Source organism: Neolamprologus multifasciatus, chromosome 6 (genome assembly GCF_963576455.1).
Source record: "Neolamprologus multifasciatus chromosome 6, fNeoMul1.2, whole genome shotgun sequence".
Classification (NCBI taxonomy): Eukaryota; Metazoa; Chordata; class Actinopteri; order Cichliformes; family Cichlidae; genus Neolamprologus; species Neolamprologus multifasciatus.
In genome coordinates, this window is record NC_140444.1 from 31,272,790 (window position 1) to 31,293,810 (window position 21,021).

At 40.2% G+C, this 21,021-nt stretch overlaps 3 protein-coding genes and 1 long non-coding RNA gene across 6 annotated transcripts in view; 3 read left to right on the plus strand and 1 right to left on the minus strand.

Annotated features, from left to right (window-relative positions):
• LOC146517343 (beta-1,3-galactosyltransferase 2-like) overlaps positions 1-19,238 on the plus strand; it is a 31,716-nt gene extending 12,478 nt beyond the window's left edge. The window contains exons 1-3 of one of the 3 annotated variants that reach the window (XM_085163128.1): positions 13,146-13,445; positions 13,755-13,836; positions 14,994-19,238. In XM_085163128.1, coding sequence (XP_085019254.1) covers positions 14,999-15,985 — 987 coding nt within the window. In that variant the 5' untranslated portion in view covers positions 13,146-13,445; positions 13,755-13,836; positions 14,994-14,998 and the 3' untranslated portion in view covers positions 15,986-19,238. Of the gene's footprint in view, positions 1-13,145; positions 13,446-13,754; positions 13,837-14,993 lie in introns of those variants that run through there. The other 2 variants (XM_085163127.1, XM_085163129.1) reach the window with 2 other exon arrangements.
• Positions 1-21,021, plus strand: part of LOC146517339 (zinc finger protein GLIS2-like) — a 340,746-nt gene that overhangs the window by 78,681 nt on the left and 241,044 nt on the right. The window lies entirely within an intron of this gene.
• LOC146517344 (uncharacterized) lies at positions 68-5,745 on the minus strand. The gene is made up of 2 exons (XR_014874590.1): positions 1,211-5,745; positions 68-917 (listed from the first exon to the last, which is right to left on the minus strand). It is a non-coding gene; the product is annotated as an uncharacterized LOC146517344 (long non-coding RNA).
• On the plus strand, positions 5,776-11,417 carry LOC146517345 (uncharacterized). Its single transcript, XM_085163133.1, has one exon. It carries the CDS (start codon positions 6,621-6,623, stop codon positions 7,410-7,412), a length of 792 nt encoding a protein of 263 aa, XP_085019259.1. The 5' UTR covers positions 5,776-6,620; the 3' UTR covers positions 7,413-11,417.

Below are 21,021 nucleotides of genomic sequence, written 5' to 3' on the forward strand. Positions count from 1 at the left end.
AACTTCACCATTCACATAAAAGTTTGCCTCATCACTGAACAAAATCTTCTGCATGAACTGAGGGTCCTGTTCCAATTTTTGTTTTGCCCATTCTGCAAATTCTGTGCGCCGATCTGGGTCATCCTCGTTGAGATGCTGCAGTAGCTGGAGTTTGTAAGGGTGCCATTTGTGAGTAGCTAATATCCGCCAAAGGGATGTTCGACTAATGCCACTCTCCAGTGACATTCAGCGAGTGCTACGCTGTGGGCTCTTGCTGAATGAAGCTAGGACAGCCACTGATGTTTCTTCATTAGTGACAGTTTTCTTGCATCCACATTTTGGCAAATCCAACACTGAACCAGTTTCATGAAACTTAGCAAGTAGTTTGCTAACTGTAGCATGGGAGATGGGTGGTCTCGTAGGGTGTCTTGCATTGAAATCTGCTGCAATGACCCGGTTACTGCATTCACCAGATATCGACACAATTTCGATCCACTCCTCATGTGTTAACCTCTTCGACATGTCAATGGCTGTAAACAAAGAGAAACTTGTAAATAACTCATGAAAGAATAAAGTTACATTGAAACCAAGCACACCATTGTTTTTCTTTTGACATTACCAATAGGTTTGATGTGTCACTTGGCCCTCTTCCTATTGAAAAAACAAAAGTTGTATCCAAGATGGCCGACTTCTAAATGGCCACCATGGTCACCACCCATCTTGAGGAGTTTGCCCCCTCACATATACTAATGTGACACAAACAGGACTTTCATATCACCAACCATTCCAATGTTATTACGGTGTATTCATATAAATGGCCCACCCTGTACTTATATCATTAAGGAGGTGTAGCATCCCCGGTTGAAAAGATGGTCTCTCAAACTGATGGTTCACAATCCTTTTATTAAACAGCCGTGTATGTGAACACACCGTAAGAGCTACAACATACAGAATAAAAGACTATTAGTAAATCAAACAGTGTGTTACCTTTAACCTTTTGACTTATTCATTAATCACAAATTAATTATCTTTACCTTACATAACAAATAACACTAAAACTTGTATTATTGCATATAACAGGGAAATCGTTTCATCGCTGTGTAAACATGACGAGGTACGTTAGCACCCTCTAGTGGGTGAAAACTCAGCCTTTATGCTTAGTAGCGGTCAACAGCTATATGCTCCGTAAAACAACAAAATACATATCTACAGGACAAACTTTGTTACAAACCTTGTTCCCTCATCAACCAGGTGCTAAGAAACTGCTTTCAACTCAGTGTTGCACCTTAATAGCCGTTCTTTTTCCCATTCCCGTCCATTAACCATAGAGCACACCTTCTCTCTGTGCATTAAAACTCGCGCTTCTGCTATATGGTTTACGCCACTTGATTTACGGCACCTTGTCGCTCTGTGACTTTCAAAATATAAGCATCCGCTCCAACAATATAATAGTCACTCATAACTTTACAAAACACTTTACCAAATATTAATGAGGTCATTTACACTCCCACCAAATCATTAAGAGCTTAACTGGGAATTAACTGAAGCGATAACGATTTCCTAATGAAGAAATGACCCGTAACCATTAAACTGTATGATAACACATAGTTCCATTGAAAAGATGGAGCCTTAAACCTTAGAATGTAGTTAAACAGTCTCTAATAGCAAAACCAGTTTCTGCACTGGGCGTTCCACTATAGAACGTTTACTAGAACATTGTCCCTTCTCAGTCTTCCTTTCTCCGAAGCAAATCCTTACTTTTCTTACAAGTCCGTCTTTGTCAGTTACTGTGTCCATTACACGTGCTAATCTCCATTCATTGCGGGGTAGATCATCCATCTTCTCCATGACAACATCTCCAACTTTCAAGTTTCTCCTTGGAGTGTGCCATTTCTGTCTTGTTGCGATGTTGGATAGATACTCCCTTTTCCAACGTGACCAAAACTGTTCTGATAAGTACTGCACCTGCCGCCACCTTTTACGTGCGTAAATATCCTCTTTGATGAATGTGCCTGGAGGGGGCAGGGATATCTTTGACTTCATAGTAAGCAGGTGATTTGGTGTCAAGGGCTCTGGGCTGCTTGGGTCACTTAGGTTGTCCACCGTTAGAGGCCTGCTGTTGACAATCGCCATTGCCTCATAAAAGAATGTCCTTAACGATGCGTCATCCATTCTGCCAGATGAAAGTGAAACTGTGGAGCGCAGAATGTTTCGAACTGTCCTGATTTGTCTTTCCATACACCTCCTGTATGGCTTGAATGAGGAGTGTGCATTTTGAAGTCACACTGATTCTCTGCAAGAAATGTGGTAATGCGGTTGGAGTCCACTTGTTTTAAAGCTTCTTGTAGCTCATTTTTAGCTCCAACAAAGTTGCTTCCTTGATCGCATCTAATCTCACTGATTGCTCCTCTTATGGCTATAAAACAGCAGAGCGCATTGATAAAAGCATCTGTAGTCATGTTGTCCAACTTTTCTATGTGCACTGCTCTGCAGCAAAGGCATGTAAAAAGAAGTCCATAACGCTTGTGCTCCTTGCGAGCTTGTTTGGTTAGAAAAGGACCAAAACAGTCCATTACACAGAATGTAAATGGTGGAGATGGATCTAAGCACTGCGTTGGGAGATCAGACATCTTTTGTTCCTCTGTGCCTCTTCTGAGTTTGCGACACTTCACACATTGGTGTATAAAATTTGCTACTGCCTTGTTGATGCCTGGAATCCAAAATCCATTCACTCTGATCTCATTGATTGTAAAACCTTTCCCTTGGTGCTGCACCTTACTGTGGAAATGATCTATTATTAGTTGAGTGACATGGTGACCTTTTGGAACTATCACTGGGTGTTTCAGTATGGAGGAGAATGAAGCATCTTTAAGTCTTCCTCCCACCTTAAGGAGTCCATCAGTATCAAGAAAAGTGTCCATTTGAAACAGTTTACTTTTGTGTGGAAGTGGTTTCCCGTTCTTTAGCAACCTTATCTCCTCTGCACATTCACTTACTTGTGTGTCCTTTAGAATAACACATTGTGCATTTTGTCTTTCTTGTACTGTACTGTGGCCTGTTGTTTTGTCTCCCTTGGCACAGCGAATGAGTCGAGCTATGGCTTGGGTGGCTTTGTACCATGAGGAAAACTTTGTTAACTTGTCTGATAAACCTTTTTTCTCTGTTTTGAGTGTGTTCAGTGCCTGTACCTTCTTAACCTCTGGGTCTCCGAGTGGTATGTTCATGTCGATGTCTGCAGGTGGAGATATTTCCTTAAATGGAAGTGGCATTTCATAATGTCCTTCAGTGTTTTTGTAAATGCCTTCCTTTAACATGTTGAGAAAGAGAATGTCATCTTGAGACACTGACTCGTTATCCTTGTCGTTATCCTTAAAGTCAGACTCAAGGACCTTGATTACATCAGCTGGAGTCACTAGGGGAAGCTCTTTAACTGCAACTCTGTGACACACAGTAGACATGCTAGAAGAGTCACCATAAGATGATGTCGGACCTACAATACTCCAGCCCAATACTGTGCGAACTGCATAGGGTTCGTTCTCACCTCCTAAGATTACCTGCTTTGGAGCTAATGCCTTAGAGCAACTGTAGCCAATTAAAAGGCCGACTTCACATTCTAGCTGTGAAGGAATCTCGTTCCTTATTTCCTTGAAATGATTCCACTGCCTTGCTGTTTCACAGGTAGGAATGTGAGAGCGGTTAACTGGTATACATTCTTTAGTGTAAGCAGGAGGGAGTTCAATCATTTCTGAGGAGTTATAGCCTCTTACTTTGAGACCTGAGATGCGTTCGCTTGGCACAACAACATCCTTACCAAGCAGTGTAGTGAGCTTCAACCTTATTGGGGTAGCCTTAGCTTGGAGGTTATTAGACACATCTTGGTCAATGAACACGGTGTCACTTTGCGTGTCTAGGAGGGCATAAACAAGACTTTCTGTACCTGGATGTTGCTCTGAAGAAACCCATACTGGTACAATCATGGAGGTGCTCACGCACTGTTCACTGGCTTCTGCATTCAGAGACAGGGTGGTTGCAGCCTGTTCTGTGCTGATCTGAGTTTGTGGCTGGTTTGAGGCTGATTTATCATTGTTATAGTTGAAGTCGTGCAGACAGGTAGGATGTTTTTTCTTACACACTTCACATACAAGTCTGTAATTACAGTTCTTTGCGCTGTGTCCGGGTTTGAGACAACCATAACAGAGGTTTTTCTCCTTTATATATTTCCTTCGTTCCTCAAGCAATATTCCATTGAACTGTGGGCAACTGTGAAGTTTATGTCCGTTGTTTTGACAGAACATGCAAACTGAGTGGCCTGACGATTCCACCTTGCAGCTGCCCAGTTTGGTAACTTTTGAACGTGTTTTTGGTTCTCCTCACAATCGTTGAGAATGCTCAAGCCTTCAATGTGGGGCATAGCCTTGTGACATGTTTGAATGAAATCAGCAAATGCCCTGAATCCTGTGGAGTCATTTGTTTGGATCTTTGGCCATTTTGCCAGTCTTTCTCTGAAAGCCCTCTGTACCACAAATGGATGTCCATACCTGTGGTTGAGACGCTCCCATGCATCTCTGTATGCTTCACTGTCGTTCTATAGAAGATGCCATCAAGCGTTTGTCGAACTGGACCTCCTATGTATTTCTTTAAGTAGTGCAGTTTGTCAGCAGGTGAGATGTTCCTTTTATCAATGAGAGCAGTAAAGGAAGCTTTCCACTCAATGAATTGTATTGGGTCACCTGTGAACGTGGAGGGCTCTGGCACTGGCAGTCTGTTCAATGCAACACTATCCAGTACTGCTTGTGCTAAGTAGAGGACATCTGTTTGTGGAAGTGAGGTAGACACTACATTGTTGTCAGGGACTTTACTGAGATTAGAAACTGTGGGGGCTTTCTGAGCAGTGTTTCTATAGTCAACATCAGAGGCACTGATTTCACTCTTTATCTCAGTGTCATAGGTCCTTAGTCTAGCTCGTGCAGCCTTTAACTCCTTTTCAGCCTTCAGTTTCTCTAGCTCACGCCTTTGAGATTCGAGCTCCTTTCTTTGCCTTTCTTCTAAAAGCTGAATATTTTCCTTTTGTTTTTCCTCCTCTAATAACACCTCATACTCTGCTTCTTTGGCTGCTAACTCTGCTGCAGCTTCTGCTCTCCTAACAGCTACTGTTGACATTGCAGAGTATGACTTACTGGCAGAAGAGTTTTTACTTGAGTGCGTGACTGAGGAACTGTAAATGGACTGAGCATAGTCTGGCTCAAGAAGCTCACGGAGACGTATCTTTACCTTGTCCCTATCATAGTCATCGATGCCTGAGAGTCTTTCATGAGCAATCTTGATAATGTCTCTGGTGACTGCTTCACATGTGTCTATGAGTCACCTTGTGCCACTCGAAGGAGTAATGTTTTCTCTAATTTCCATATACAACTTTATGACATTCTCCTTTTCATTCTCTAACATGTCCATGAGTGAAGCAATTTGATTGTCTGTTAAGTCTCCTTTTAATTGCTCTCGTGTTTTACGTACTTGTTTTTTCCATTCATCATAAACTTTGAGAAGCCATTTTTCTTTCTTGTGGGCCTCCTCCTCCTGATATGCTTGCATTTTTTCAGTAGGCCTCCTTCGACGAACAGAGTGTGGAGGCTCCTCTTCCTCATTGGCCTTGGGATCCTCCGCAAACTCTGTCTCTTCTTCAGATGCTTCCATGCTGAGGATGGGGCAATTTAGTTGACCATCAGATCCCAGAAGACCTTGTGTGGAGCTGTGGAACTGGGACCTCGATGCTGAGGTCCCAGTTCTTCTTCGGATGGACCTCTTCTCAGCTGGGGTCAAGCTCTTACTGTAGCATCCCCGGTTGAAAAGATGGTCTCTCAAACTGATGGTTCACAATCCTTTTATTAAACAGCCGTGTATGTGAACACACCGTAAGAGCTACAACATACAGAATAAAAGACTATTAGTAAATCAAACAGTGTGTTACCTTTAACCTTTTGACTTATTCATTAATCAAAAATTAATTCCCTTTACCTTACATAACAAATAACACTAAAACTTGTAAATTATTGCATATAACAGGGAAATGGTTGCATCGCTGCCTAAACATAAAGAGGTACGTTAGCACCCTCTAGTGGGTGAAAACTTAGCCTTTATGCTTAGTAGCGGTCAGCAGCTATATGCTCCGTAAAACAACAAAATACATATCTACAGGACAAACTTTGTTACAAACCTTGTTCCCTCATCAACCAGGTGCTAAGAAACTGCTTTCAACTCAGTGTTGCACCTTAATAGCCGTTCTTTTTCCCATTCCGTCCATTAACCATAGAGCACACCATCTCTGTGCATTAAAACTCGCGCTTCTGCTATATGGTTTACGCCACTTGATTTACGGCACCTTGTCGCTCTGTGACTTTCAAAATATAAGCATCCGCTCAAACAATATAATAGTCACTCATAACTTTACAAAACACTTTACCAAATATTAATGAGGTCATTTACAGGAGGTGCACATCAAGTTGTTCCATAGGTTATAGCACAGGGTTTCAGAGGAGTGTTGATATGGTGCAGATTTCCCACTGAAGCATAAATCTTCAGTATCAGTGAGCTTAGAGATTTTCAGCTCGAACTCAAATGTTGTGAAGCTGTGAACTTTGTTAACAATGGAAAAGAAAGGTGATATAACTCACCACTTTTATCTTTCTTGTCTTTTTAGGGAACTTGTCCAGAGCATCTTTCCACAGAAGAAGATCTTATTTCATTCCTGGTTTCAACTCCTGCTTCTATTTTGTGTTTTGGCCTTAGGCTTCTGTTACACCCTGTCCAGTCGCTCGCTGTCACTATGGCAGAGCTTCCCACTGCAGGAACAATACCAGTGGTTTTTAAACCAGAACAGTAGGGTTAATGCACCTGCCTATCGCATTCACCCCAAACACAAAGTTATATTAAACAAAACCACTGAACCTTCGACTGTGCGATCTACCTCCCTCCAGTACCACCAAGCCTATCCACGCAACTACCATTTTCTTATGGATAACAAAGAGGTTTGCAAGAACAAGATCCCATTCCTGGTTCTCATGGTTCCAGTGGCACCAAAAAATGTGGCAGCTCGGGACGCGATCCGCCAGACATGGGGCAAAGAAAACATAGTTCAGGGTGAGGTGGTACTCACTTTATTTATGTTGGGTGTCTCTAGAGAAGATATGTGGAACAGACCAGTCGTTCGTTCCAAGAACTCCAAGTGGTATGTGCCTGAGGAATTGTATCCAGAGCCTGAATACCTGACCTACACACTGGGTATGGGACATGTCTTTTCCAATGATCTTCCAGAGAAATTTGTGGAAATTTATTTATTTGTATATTTTAAATGTGAGTTAGGGTTACTGGGTTGTAAAGATGAATTACATTTAAGGTTTTATCAAGAGCAATATGCAGGGAATTTACATTTGCATTAACCAATGGTTCCTGGCTCCTCAGTTTCCTGTGGGACATTTTAATGCTTGTAACATAAACTACTTGAAGGTATCCCAGGCAAGGGTTAATAAAAACTCTACAACTGATGCTTGTGTTTCAGGCACTTTGGCAGGGTTGACGGACGGGGTGGAGTTGTTTGTACAGCACAAGTTACCACACTACCTGGGGCTATCATCGTTGCCTGTGTGTTTGGTTTCCGGATACCATTAGGATGCACTTAGGGGTGTGGTTATAATGTAGGTTAGAGGTACAACCTCACAAACACACACAAAAAAGGGGTGAGAGGGGAGAAACAAACAGACAACTACTGATGCATTAGTGAAAGAATTCAGCACTTCACTTACTTCTTAAGAGTATGTGGAGCATTTTGAGAAAAAACCTTGAAGTTACTTAAATGTGTTTAGAAATAATACAGCTGGGGTTAAACTTTAAAATGACTTCTAGTGAAAGGTGTGAATATTTTAAAAGATTATAAGGTTCATTTTACATATTAAATTATATTTAAATGAAATGGACTGTTCTTATTCATTTGAATGTAATTAATATGTTTTTCCAAAACCTGAACGTTTCTCCGATGGTTGTGAGAAGTGTCATTCACATACTTGAGTCTATAATAATACCACAGTAGAGCACTGTCTTGTAGGGATGCACCGATACCGGTATCGGGTATCGGCCTCGATACCACATTTTCTAAAGTACTCGTACTCGTTAAAAGTCCCCCGATACCGGGGACCGATACCACGGTCAGAGACCTGTCTATGTTTGAGCGGCATGTAAGGGGTTAATCACAGGCGCCGAGCGCCCGCCCCCAGGCCCCGGCTGCAGCTCAGAGCTGAGAGAAGGGCAGGCGAGACAAGTCAGCCGTGTGGAACTATTTCAAAGTGAACGAAGACGCGAAAACAAAGGCGGACTGCAAATTGTGCTCAGCGAAATTGTCCAGAGGAGGCTCAAAAGGTAGCACATTTAACACAAGTAATTTAATCAAGCACCAAAATCCCAACACGACAACGAGTACAAAGAGTTTACCCACGCTTATTTACCCATGCGTATTAGCACAGAGGAGCATAGCTGATGCTATAGCAGTGGGACGGAAAATAGTTGGGCATTTTAAACATTCCACCTTAGCCTACTCCCACCTCGAGGACATTCAGGGACAGCTCAACCAGCCAATAAAGAGACTGCAGCAGGACGTACAGACGCGCTGGAACAGCAGGTATTACATGCTCCAGTCCCTCATTGAGCAAAAACGAGGGCTGGGCGTGTATGTGTCTGAGCATGAACTCCCTGACTCTCTCACCGCTCACCAATGGGCTCTTATGGAGACGACTGTTGCCATCCTCGCCCCCTTTGAGGAACTAACTAAAAAAGTGAGCAGCTACGAGCACTAGCCTCTGATGTCATCCCAGCTGTGACTGTGCTAGTGAGACTTCTAAACAGAGAAACAGACGAGTAAATACCTCTCAGCCCCATGGAGCAGTGTGGAAAGTGAAAGGCTTTTTAGCTCAGTGTCACACATTATAGATGAAAACAGAAACAGTCTGACTGCTGATAATGCAGAAAAGCTACTTTTATTAAAAAAAAACCCTTGCCACTCACTTTTTCTCTCCATTAAGTGAGTCATCTTGGACTTGATGTTAATACTTACCTCAGTTGCACTGACTGCCACAGTTCTGTTGGTGGATGTTGTTAGTTTATTCAAATATTGTGCACTAAATAGCAAAGATGTTTATTAATGCCCCTTGTGTTGTCCAAAGCGGCAGAGTTTACAATAAACTGAAAACAATACTTGAGTTGCACTGTCACTGTTTAAAATTTTTTTTTTCATAATTATTTATTCTGTAATATGTTGCATACAACATGCTTTTCATTTTAAATAAATGTTCTTAATTCCAAACCAGTCCCTTGTTTTGTTTTGTTTTTTTGTTAAATTATAGGACTAAAGCTGTTACCTGTAAATTTAAATCATGTTTTTATTAAGTACTCGGTATCGGTATCGGCGAGTACTGAAATGCAAGTACTCGTACTCGTACTCGTTTCCAAAAAAGTGGTATCGGTGCATCCCTAATGTCTTGTTTTGTTTTCTATCAGTGGGAAATCTGGGATCCTTAAAAGTCCTTAGAAGACAATTCAATGTGCTGAGCACTTTCAATGCTTTTAGACTATTCCTTTGTTTTAACTGTATCATTGCATACATCTGTTAACTGCCTCTTGTGTCTTAGTCCGTCCCACCTGAAATAAGAGACACTGGCAGTAAAGAGTAAAGCAAAATGCACCTTAGTACGAGGGTTCTGATCTCAAAGATAGCCAGCATTTAAAGGTTAAAATGGACTTGAAGACTGTAATTGATTCACGCTCTCTAATTACACAAACAGACAGACAAATTGGCAGCACGGTGGCACAGTGGTTAGCACTGTTGCCGCACAGCAAGAAGGTTCTGAGTTCAATTCCACCATCAGGCCGGGGTCTTTCTGTGTGGAGTTTGCATGTTCTCCCCGTGTTTGCGTGGGTTCCCTCCGGGTACTCCGGCTTCCTCCCACCGTCCAAAGACATGCAGCTTGTGGGGATAGGTTAATTGGAAAATCCAAATTGCCATTAGGTGTGAATGTGCGAGTGAATGTGAGTGCGAATGGTTGTCTGTCCCTGTGTGTTGGCCCTGCGACAGACTGGCAACCTGTCCAGGGTGTACCCCGCCTCTCGCCCTATGACAGCTGGGATAGGCTCCAGCGCCCCCCGCGACCCTGAAAAGGATAAGCGGAAGCAAATGGATGGACTGCCAGAAACAGACTGCTTCCACCATGTATGTAGTAGTTTATTTAGTATGCTGTAGTAACGAGGGATACACTTAGTGGAAATGACATTTGCAATGGTGGACTGGTTATTTGCAACATGTAATGCCTCTGATTATTCAAAAAAAAAAAAAAAAGGCAAAAACTAAGACTAAACACATGCCTATTTACATTTAACAAGGTGTAGAATATTAAGTTTTATTCAAGGTCTGAAGTGTTGGGTTTGATGACGCTTGTACATCTTTGCCCACTGTGTAGTCTCATATCTTTCCTGGACCATGATGGTGATCTTACATTATATAGTTGCAGGCAGATAAGAGTTGATTTGTTGTTAAAGATAAAGAAAATGTTCTGCATGTAAAGAAAAGCATCTCACTCTCCGTTTGACATTTGTAGACTAATGTGGGCAAAATCTAAATGAAATTTTTTAATGTCATTTTTTTTTTGCCTGTCTTGTCTGGCAGCTTCTTTGATTTTCATTAACTGGGACTATAAAAACTCTGCCATCCATGGATGTTACTTTGACATGTACCACCTACCTAAGCATTGTTGCAGACTATTTACACTCTTTAATGCAAAAAGTATTCTGTGATGGCCGTGACCTCTTTCAGCAGGATAATGCCAAAAAGCAAAAACGGTATGGTTTGAAGGGAAAAACAAGTTAGAGGTGTTAACTTTGCTTCAATCAAATGCACCACTGTGAATTTGGCCAGTGAGTTTTCCTGTTTTATGTATGTGTGTGTGTGGTTTTTTTTAAATACATATACTTAATGCATTGTGCGGATGTCATTTGCTTCCAACGTCAGAAACGGTTATTACAGTATAGTTTTACACTGACGTTTCCTTGTAGCTCAGAAAACCAGTATTTCAACTACCTGTCAGGCAATGTTCCCTCTAATTTTTCATGTGTCTGAGTGAACACACAAACTCCCTGAGCAGTCCCTTGGACCACTGTGAGCGACATTAGACGTGTGCACTGTGGTCACGCCAGCATCTAATCCATCCAAGTTACATGGTTTATTAAAAATAATCAAATTACAGCATTTACATTTATGTTAGACTACTTTTAAACTGCTTTAGCCCACTTACAATGAAAATGTAAAAAAAAAATCTAGTCATTGGCCTGTGTAGTGTGTTAACACTATTGGAAGTAAAAATAACTTGAACTCCAATTTTGAAAACACAACTTTCTTTGTTTTTTTTTCTTTTTCTTTTTTATAAAGCTCTGACTTGTATTATGAGTATGAGTCTGTGGTCTGGGAGAGAGTCCTGTAACTCTGTCTGCAAAATACAGTATATAATGACCAATGTTGGGCAAATAATTATATAGTTACTCCTCAAAAAAGTAACTCAGTTTGGCAAACAACAAAGTTTTTTGCAGCTATTTAGCTATTTTTTTTAATGCAGCCAATCCATTTTTAAATAAACATTTCAAACTATTTACAGAACAATCAGCTGTTCTGCATCAAATTTGATGCCACACAAATTATTTGTGCAGCTCCAAATAATAATTCCTGTCCACTATGAGATAAAGGAGAACAACAGCCTGATACCCGCAGGCCTGACAACAGGAAATGTATCACTGCTGTAACACCTGTAACATTCAGCAGTCGCCTCATTGTTCTGACCCACACAACAAAACTATTGACTACGCTACACACTAACTACACAAGATTTGCGCTAAACGTCGCAAATCTCTCACATCTCAAAACACCGCTGTCACTCCTAAAACTTCCCACCGTCTCTTAACAACTAGATGCCACGTTGCCATACCATTTTTTGATTGGTCGACATGGTACTTTTTTGGACGAATAGAAAAGAGAGGGGGGAAGGGGTTTGTTTTTGCTTACAGGCTTTCGAGCCTTTTTTCTTATCAAACGCCGTTTTTACCGTTTCTTCCCGCAGTAAATATAAACAACGATAGTACTCAGGAAGAAAACCAAACATTGCAGATATTTTGTATCACAATTCTGGTTTTACGTGGCCTATCAACACAATTTAAAAACTGGTATAAAGTCCATACTTTTTTCCGTCACTTGTTCCGTCTGTCCTGCTCACATCTCCAATGGTTGTACACGTTGTTATTAACGTGGCTTCACTCCACATCAGCCACGCCGCTTTGCTAGCTAAAACACGGTGTCGGCACATGATTGGCTGCGTATACGAATGTGAATCGCATCATTGGCTGGACTATGGGATAAGGTGGCATCGTTCTAATCCCATACGGGAGCAGCCAGTCACTTACTGACTAACACTGCAAAACAGAATTGTTAAAGTATTAATTTTAATTTCAATTCAGGTTAGATTTTTTTTGTGCGCAACGCAGATTTTCTGTGCTCAGAGACCGTGCCAGCAGTGCGCAATTGCGCACGTGCGCAGCTTAGAGGGAGCGTTGTTGTCAAATGGGCCACTTACTGCCCACGTCACCCCTACTTGTGACCCGTATATTGACGTGAAGAAATATAATACAATTCGGCACTTGAAGCTACTTTCCTTTTCTTTCTGGCTGTTGAGTGCGATGTCAAAATAAGTTCTTTAAAAAGCAAAATAAAAGTATTTAGTATGAAGGCAATATGAGCAGAGAGTACAGACGTGTTGAGCGGTTCGCTGTGTTAGTTCAGTGAGAGTTATTTGTAAATAAAGCAATTTTTACTAGCAGCCAAAAACGTATGTGTATGTGTTATGTCTGCATTTTTATTTTTAATACGAACAAAATTATAGCAGAGGTGCTGCCACGTGTCTGGCCAGAATGAGAGCACTAATTTGTTTACTTGGTAGTTCAAAGAAACGCTTCAGTTAGTTAAGAGTGAGAAAAAAATATTGCTTTCACGTTTCTAGTTTTGCCTTGTTATACAATATTTGAAAATATTTGTCGGTGTTTTTTTTTTTTGTTGTTGCTGTTTTTTGTACTAGTGCCAGCAGTAGCACACAGCTGATTAAAGTTTGAGAATTCCAGAGTAAGGAAGTGACTTGACGTGGGCGGTGCTCAGACCCAGGGTGTGGAGTTTACCTGTTTGAGCTCCCTGTGGTTACACGTTGTAGGAACTCTCTGAAGTTTATCTAAATTCAAATCAAAAGAGAAATAGAAGAGCGCTTTTCAAAAACAAGCGGATGGGAATCAAGGAACAACACAACCTACGTCAGTTTGTATTCCCGTGCGGAATAAACTTTCCATCCACGCTTTACTTTGTGCTCCGATTTAATGCCGAATGCTGGGGACAAAAACAGGTGAGCGCTAATCGCTGTTAATGTGACAAAGCATAACCGGATTCTGGAATAAAGAAAAGCTCTTCTCTTTAAGACATAGTCCACTGACATGCTCCGAGGAAGCTCACAAAAAGCGGAAATAGTCGCTAAAAACGTACATTTATGGTGTTTATAATTTTTCTTTAATTTTATTTGTTATTTTTCCGTTCGGTCAGTGAACAGACAGGATGGCTTCACAAACAGTAAAAGCCGTGCAATTCTTTTTTTATTGTATTTTATTTTTTTAATTAATTAATTAATTAACTTATTTATTTCTGTGCAAATCTAAAGGTCAGCTACAGGTCGCTGGACGCAGATGACCCAAAAGCAGGTTAAATGCTGATTGGCTGCTAAGTGGTCCGGTTGTGCCAAGGTAGGTATCCCCGACATAATTTGTTTCCCCTGAGTCGAGAGCACGCGCTGGGCTGTCCAAGTCACGGATATCCCACGTACTTGATTTTTAATTCAAATACGCTTGTTATAATGACTTTTTACTCCTTTGAAGATGTTAGCTCTTTATACATTAAGATTACAGTGGGATAAAAATAATATCATGCTGATCCTGCCACGATTTGTTTTTCCCGTCCAAATACGGGCAAACAGTGTCCCACATGCTTGATTTTTATTTCACAAACACTTCTTATAATGACTTCGTACTCCCGAGATTTTGGAGGTTGTACCTCTTCATACAGTTAAGTTAGAGGAGGATACAAATAATTATGTGGCAAAATGTCCTCGTGATAGTAAAATAATCTCTAAAAGGTGAAAAACAATAAATATATCACTTTCTGTTGTAATTCACAAACTAAACGGTTATGTAATGTAATTTTCCACTTTTTCACTAAACTAAAACATCACGACTTCCGCGTCGAGTTAGTTTTAATGGCGGCGCAATAAACTGGATCCTTGCTCCAGGCGCAGGGGAAACAGGTTCTGTCGGGGATGTCTATCTGATCTCTCCGATGTCTATTCCTTATACAGAAAAACAAGCAGAACAGGTGTGCCTATTGGATTGCACAGTTTTTAAGTATTTTTAAGTGTATTAAAGTCCAAGAATTCCCATAGACTGCTTTCATTGTACACCTGTTTGAGCATAAAACAAGGGAAGTTGCCAGGTTCAGTATGCAAAACATTTCACGGAACTTAAAATTCTGAATCTTTAACATTATACTCTAGTTGTTGTTCCTATATTGACTATTAAGATAATTTGGCTTCACAAATGACTGGCAAGATTAGAAGGTTTTTTTCTTCTTCTCTTTTTTCAGTGGGTTGTTAAAAAATGCCATTATGTATGGAGCACTTTGCAAGATCTCTTTTTCTTTCAAATGTGACCTTGTCCTGTGACATAGAGTTGTGGTGAAAGTGTTGCACTTTTGTGAAAAAAATGTCCTTAAAAAGCGAACTGTGAAATAAATGAAGTCGACATCAAGTGCTGATGAGCTTGTTGTCATCGACAGCTTCGCTTCTATACGGAAGCGGAATACGTGCTGTACAAGTTCTCATGATAAAATATGTTTCCTTTCTCTGTAGTTTTCATGGACAACAAGAAGAGGCACCTAAAAGGCATCTTGATTTGCATTGCAGCAGCAGTGATTTTCATCTTTTTCTATCTCAATTCCAAGAAAGTGGTTAGGAACATTCCTTATCAACCAGCATCAGCACAGCTGCGTTGGGAGGATCCAGGACCATATCATGTGGCCTACCCACGAAACTACAAATTCATCATGGATGACACGCCTACATGTTCGACCACAACTCCTTTCCTTATTCTGATGGTTCCTGTTGCACCCAGTAATGTTGCAACTCGGGATGCCATCCGGCAGACGTGGGGAAATGAGAAGCTGGTTCTGGGTCAGCGGGTAGAGACTGTCTTCATAGTGGGCCTCCCTGGTGGAAGTGATGCTAAACATCAGCAAGAGAAGCTTCAGCAGGAGAATCAGCTGTACCATGACCTGATTCAGAGCAACTTTCAGGACAGCTACTATAATCTGACTATCAAGACTATGGTCATGCTGGAGTGGCTGGCTGCACACTGTACTAAGGCTTCCTTTGCCATGAAGATCGACTCCGATGTTATACTCAATGTCCCGAATCTGGTGAAACTGTTGGTGGATCCTAGCACAGCTAAGCAAAACTATATGACTGGGCTGGTTTGGTGGCATAGTCCTGTTTTAAGGAACCCATTTATAAAGTTCTACATGCCTCGATCTGTGATTGCTGAATCAGAGTACCCCCCGTATCCGCTCGGCTTTGCCTACGTCATGTCACTAGACCTTCCTGGGAAGATCTTGGGAGTGTCACCTCAGATCAAACCGATCTACATTGAAGATGCTTACCTCGGCATGTGTCTGAAACACCTGTGCGTATCTCCTACTGACCCTCCAAAAGAAACAATGTTTCTTGTCAATCCCAGCCATTCTCTGAGCAGCTGCAGTCTTTCAAAGGTGATCGCTTCGACAACAACAAGCATCTTGCAAATGAATGGCTACTGGGAGAGGATCAAACGGGGAGTTCAGTGCTGAAGGTTTTCAAAAAAGCTGTTGTTTATAGTTATAGGATTTTGGATCAATGGAGTGGGAACCTGAATATGGCCAATGGTTAAAACAAAAATAAAATATTGCATATTTATTATGTGGCAAAATGGAGACACCTTTGTTACATCTTGCCAAATCTGATCATTAGGCCAAGTTAATATAATTTTCTTTCCTTTGAAAAGGGTCAATATATTTAACTGAAGCACAGAGGTTGTGAGAGGCTTTTTGTCAGGGGTTAGTATTAAGAGTATATTTATATATTTACATGTTAGATCTTTGTGGTGATATTGGATTTTCAAATGATAAAATGATACTGTAATCACTTTTTATTGAAGTCAGCCAGGCCTCTTTTGTCCTTAGCTTAAGTGTGAGATGTTTAAGTTACTTTATAACCTCTTGTATTTAACTTTTCCAGCTCTTTTGTATTTCTGTACTTTATACTCTCTGTGTTTGTCTTTTATATTTGGTGTTATGGTTTGGATAACACGAAAGGACATACATATAAATAAAGGATATATAGGATTTAGGATACAAATGCTGTGGTGTTTTTCCTAGTTCATGTAACATACTTGTTTCTATGTCAAGCTAAACTGATGTTATCTAAACTATGTTGCATGTATGATCTTGATGCAATGCGATATAGGAAAAGTACCATGAGTTTAAACAAACTGGCCAGTACTGGGAATACAGTTGTAGTTTCTCATAGTTCCACAAGATGGCAGACTTTGATTCGATAAAATTTAAGCCACAACACTCCTAACCACTTTAAACAACAACAACAGTTTTTATTAATGTGCTGCATATTTATCAACCCCACTGATTTAAAAGTTTGATGTAAATTTCTTCAAAACACAATAAAAATACTTACATTAAATAAAAATCATTTTATGTCTGTTTAAGTCCAATTGAAGTTTTTCATTTTTAACCAAAAATACAGCATCAAAGAAATGTACTATGTGGTGTTTGTTTTCCAAATGGATGGAAATTTTGAATTTTTGAGGTAAAATATATAATTGTTAAACTACTTTTAATTATATTTACCTAACATTATCTGGCCATATATTTGAGAGCAGTGACATTTGTCTAAAACGAGACAATTTTAAAATACAACTTTTAGCATTTAACAGACATCGAAATAAAGGTTTAGCTCACACTGAAGGATTTAGGAATGCTGACTTGAACGCATCAGGAAGCTCGGGAGGAGTGCCAGGAACCTCCTCCTCATCATTGTGTCAAGAGGAGCAACGATGGTGAGATGAAAGGCAAGTCTGCCATTAATCCTGTCAGCCAGTGAGTTCGCCCATACACACAAAAAAACTTCCAGAACATGTTGATGAACATAACGAAGCACCAAAACCTCTGACCCATCAAGGTCAGAGTTTTAGGCAAGTGCTCATGGGTACTGTGTATTAAGAACTGAATCTTTTTTGACTCCAGTAGAAATCAACAATGAGTACTGAAATCTTTGGTGGGTTCCAAACCTAAAAGGAGAGACGTGCATTTGATTGTCGGACACTATTAAATATTACTTATGTGCAGTTTCATGCTTAGAATAAAGAAGTATTTCTTTCACGTCTACATAACTGAGTGCTGTATTGTGCCTACAGCAGGAGCGTTAATGCTATATTTGGGGAATGATGGTTTGACATCATGGATTTTCTTAAAATTTAAAGATGCTTAAAGAATATTAAAAGCATGCATGAAAGAATTACAGTCATTGTTGGCAATTTTAAAAGCAATTTTCATATTGATAATAAGGGGGGGAAACCGGCGAGTAACATGCTCAGAACTAATGATCATACAATGGTTTGTCTCTGTTCCACGAGGGTAATGTGATAGGTGTGTTTTCATTTATCTCCAGCTCTCTGATCCATTAACTTTCTGTCAAGGCCCTGTTCTAGCTCCCGCTGACTGCAGCCTTAACCAAGAAAACAGCAAAAAATTTAAATAGCGACAATTTGTTTGTCATACTCTCTCTCCCTTCAGTATTTTATGCCTTTGGTGACACAATGAAGTGGGCACACACTGTTCCTCACAGATTTATTAATTACTTAGCACAATTACCCACCAATTTTGACTCCCAGTACCTTAAACTCTCCTTGAGGTTTTGAAGTACCAGGCTGTGGGAGCTGTTGGAGTTGATCGCACTACATGTGTTAGTGATGTCTGGCTCCAACTGATCCACACAGGGGGCCACCTGTGAGTCCTGTAAGACCAGGACCAGTAATCCCACTAGTCAAACAAACGTTAAATTTTAAGGTCACACACACATGGGTGTGCTAGTGTGAGTTTGTTGGTTTAGCACTGCTGTGCTTTTTGTCACTTTAAATGTTAAATGTTGCAACCATTTTTTATTCTTCCTCCTTTTCAGACTACTTCCTGTCTCTGCCCACTGGACAGATTGTTTGAGCATGTGTCTGCGGTGTGTGCATTACTAGGCCATATATTGTGTTCCTGTTTCAGGTATAAACACAAACCCTCACAGAGACTATACAGACTTTTCAATTTGTACACTCACAACACAGGAAATTGCTCATCTTCTTCCTTCCTTTGATGCTATCAAAAGGGATTGAGTTGATGGAGCTCAGAATGATTTATTGTGTGCAGTCTTTCTCCTTCTCTCTCTCTGTAGCTTTGGGGAGAATTGGATATCATTTATGTTCCTAAGAAACCAAAGCCTTTCTCAGTAGTTTGGTGCGGGATAATAGAAAGTGTGTTTTGAATTTACTGAAGCTGAGAAGAAGTTAAGCATACACAGAAAAAATAGACATACCAAATACCAATGAATGACACGATTGCTGTTTTTTTCAAAGCATAAAAAGGTGACTTGCTTCACAGATAACGGGAAACAGAGGGATTATGATGATTTTGCTCCAGGCTAACGTGCAAATCCAATTTAAACTTCATGTCCATTTAAATCACAATGACAAGGCAAAATTGGACACTCTGAAAATATATTTTTACAATTGCTTCAATAACTTTGAAAGTACAAAATACATAAAATACTGTCCAACTGAGCTCCTCGCAGACCAGGTGTCCTTCGGACTAGCCTCCTATTCCCCCTGCAGATCGGCTGTCTGCTCTGTCATCCTGAGAAAAAAGACTGCACTGCAGGGTCATAAATTGAGCTGGTCCTGTTTTGGCCGTAGACACACACACACACACACACACACACACACACACACACACACACACACACACACACACACACACACACACACACACACACACACACCAAAAACATCCATCAGTGCATGTATCTTTAAAGCAGGTACAGTGGTTTAAGTTGCACTGATGTGCAGAATATTATGGTTTTTTATGGGAAGTAAACCATTGAACAGATAACTATGCTGAAGAGTTTTAATTGCATATGTTAAAACAGCTCTGTGCTACATGAACATGCTCCTCTACATGAAAACCACAGTGACAGAGTTAAGCCAAGCTAGTAGTATAATGAATCCAATGACAACACGAAAAGAGCTCATTTTTTACCTGTACAGCCCTCAAATATTGGCACACTCTCATTTGAAAAAAATCTGGAGACAAGCTGACAGTAGAGTGAATACTCACAAACAATGTCTTGAATAATCAGGCCCCATCTTATCTTAAAGACCTCATAGAGCAATATCACCCCAGCAGAGCATTTGGCTCTCAGACTGCTAGTTTGCAATTTTGGGAGGCAGAACCTTCAGCTTTCAAACCTCTCTTCTGTGGAACCAGCTCCCAGTTTTGATTGGATAGTTTCTATACTTTTGATATTAGGGTTTAAACTAAATAAACTTAAAACACCAGTCATTAAATGCATTTAATCATTAGTTATTAATAATCGTTGGATCTCTTCTACAGTGTGTCTTTTGATCTGGCAGCCTCCTGGCCCTCCCTCAGCCTGGTTCTGCCAGAGGGTTCTTCCTGTTAAAAGAGAGTTTTTCCTTTTCACTGTCACTAAGTGGTTGTTCATAACTGAAGAAACTGAATTTTATTTAATAAAATACTTGTTTTTACAACAAGAAAACAGAAAACAAAGGCTTTTGGACAAACAAGCAAAAGGCGGGTCTTTTGTTCTTTCTGTGCCTGGCTCTTTCCCTCACCCACACAAACACCATGGACAAACCATTAATGTGAAAGTAAGCCAGACTCTGTGGTGATTTAGGAGTAGCAGACAGTGTGAGGGTAAAGGCCAAGCTCTGGGTCTCATTCAATCTCTTTCCATTCACCAGCCCATAAATAATAACACAGGCACAAACTGACACAAGTAAGAGTTTGAGATGAAGGACATAGGGGAAAAGACAGAGAGGACGTGGTGTCTTTTGATGACTAAGAGAAAGAAGAACAGCAGCAAAGAGCAAGAAGACAGGTGTGGGAACAGAAAGAAAATCACATGTCCTGCTGCTTCCAGCTCAGTGTCAAAGAGCGATGAGGGACTTGAAGCAGTCATACAGAACAAAGTTGTTTGGAAAACTCACAGAAGAATGTAGTTACCTCCACTTAAGATTTTGCAGCTGTGATTATGAGCCTCTGACTGATTATACATTTATGGTTATTTAAAAAACAACAACAAAAAAGTAACTTCTAAAATGAAAAAAAAAAAAAAAAACAGAAGTAAAACAACAAACAAACAAAAAATTCAAACTTACAAATTACAAATTAGTTTCATTATAGACATATTACATGTTGGAGCACTGTAAAGCATTTTAATTTACAAACAGTAAATTTACACTATCGCATTTTTCACATTTTTGTTTATTTCACAATAATAATAACGATAATGATAATCAATTAAAAAATCAAATTCAGGGCTTGAGCAAATCATTTCCAATAAAATATACACTTACTAACCAATTCATTAGGTACACCTTGGTAGTTGGTCCTTTTTCATCTTCAGAATTAACTTAATGTTTCATGACACAGATTCAACAGATTTTGTTCAAGAGATTTTGTTGTTTGTTGTTACACTGTGGTCCTAAAGGGATGGACACAGTCAGCAACAGAGCTTAGGTAGGCTGTGGTGCTTAAATTATGTACAA

Bases quoted from the DNA above. Each gene is read 5' to 3' on its own strand.
- LOC146517345 (XM_085163133.1), top strand. From the start codon at position 6,621: ATGGAAAAGAAAGGTGATATAACTCACCACTTTTATCTTTCTTGTCTT.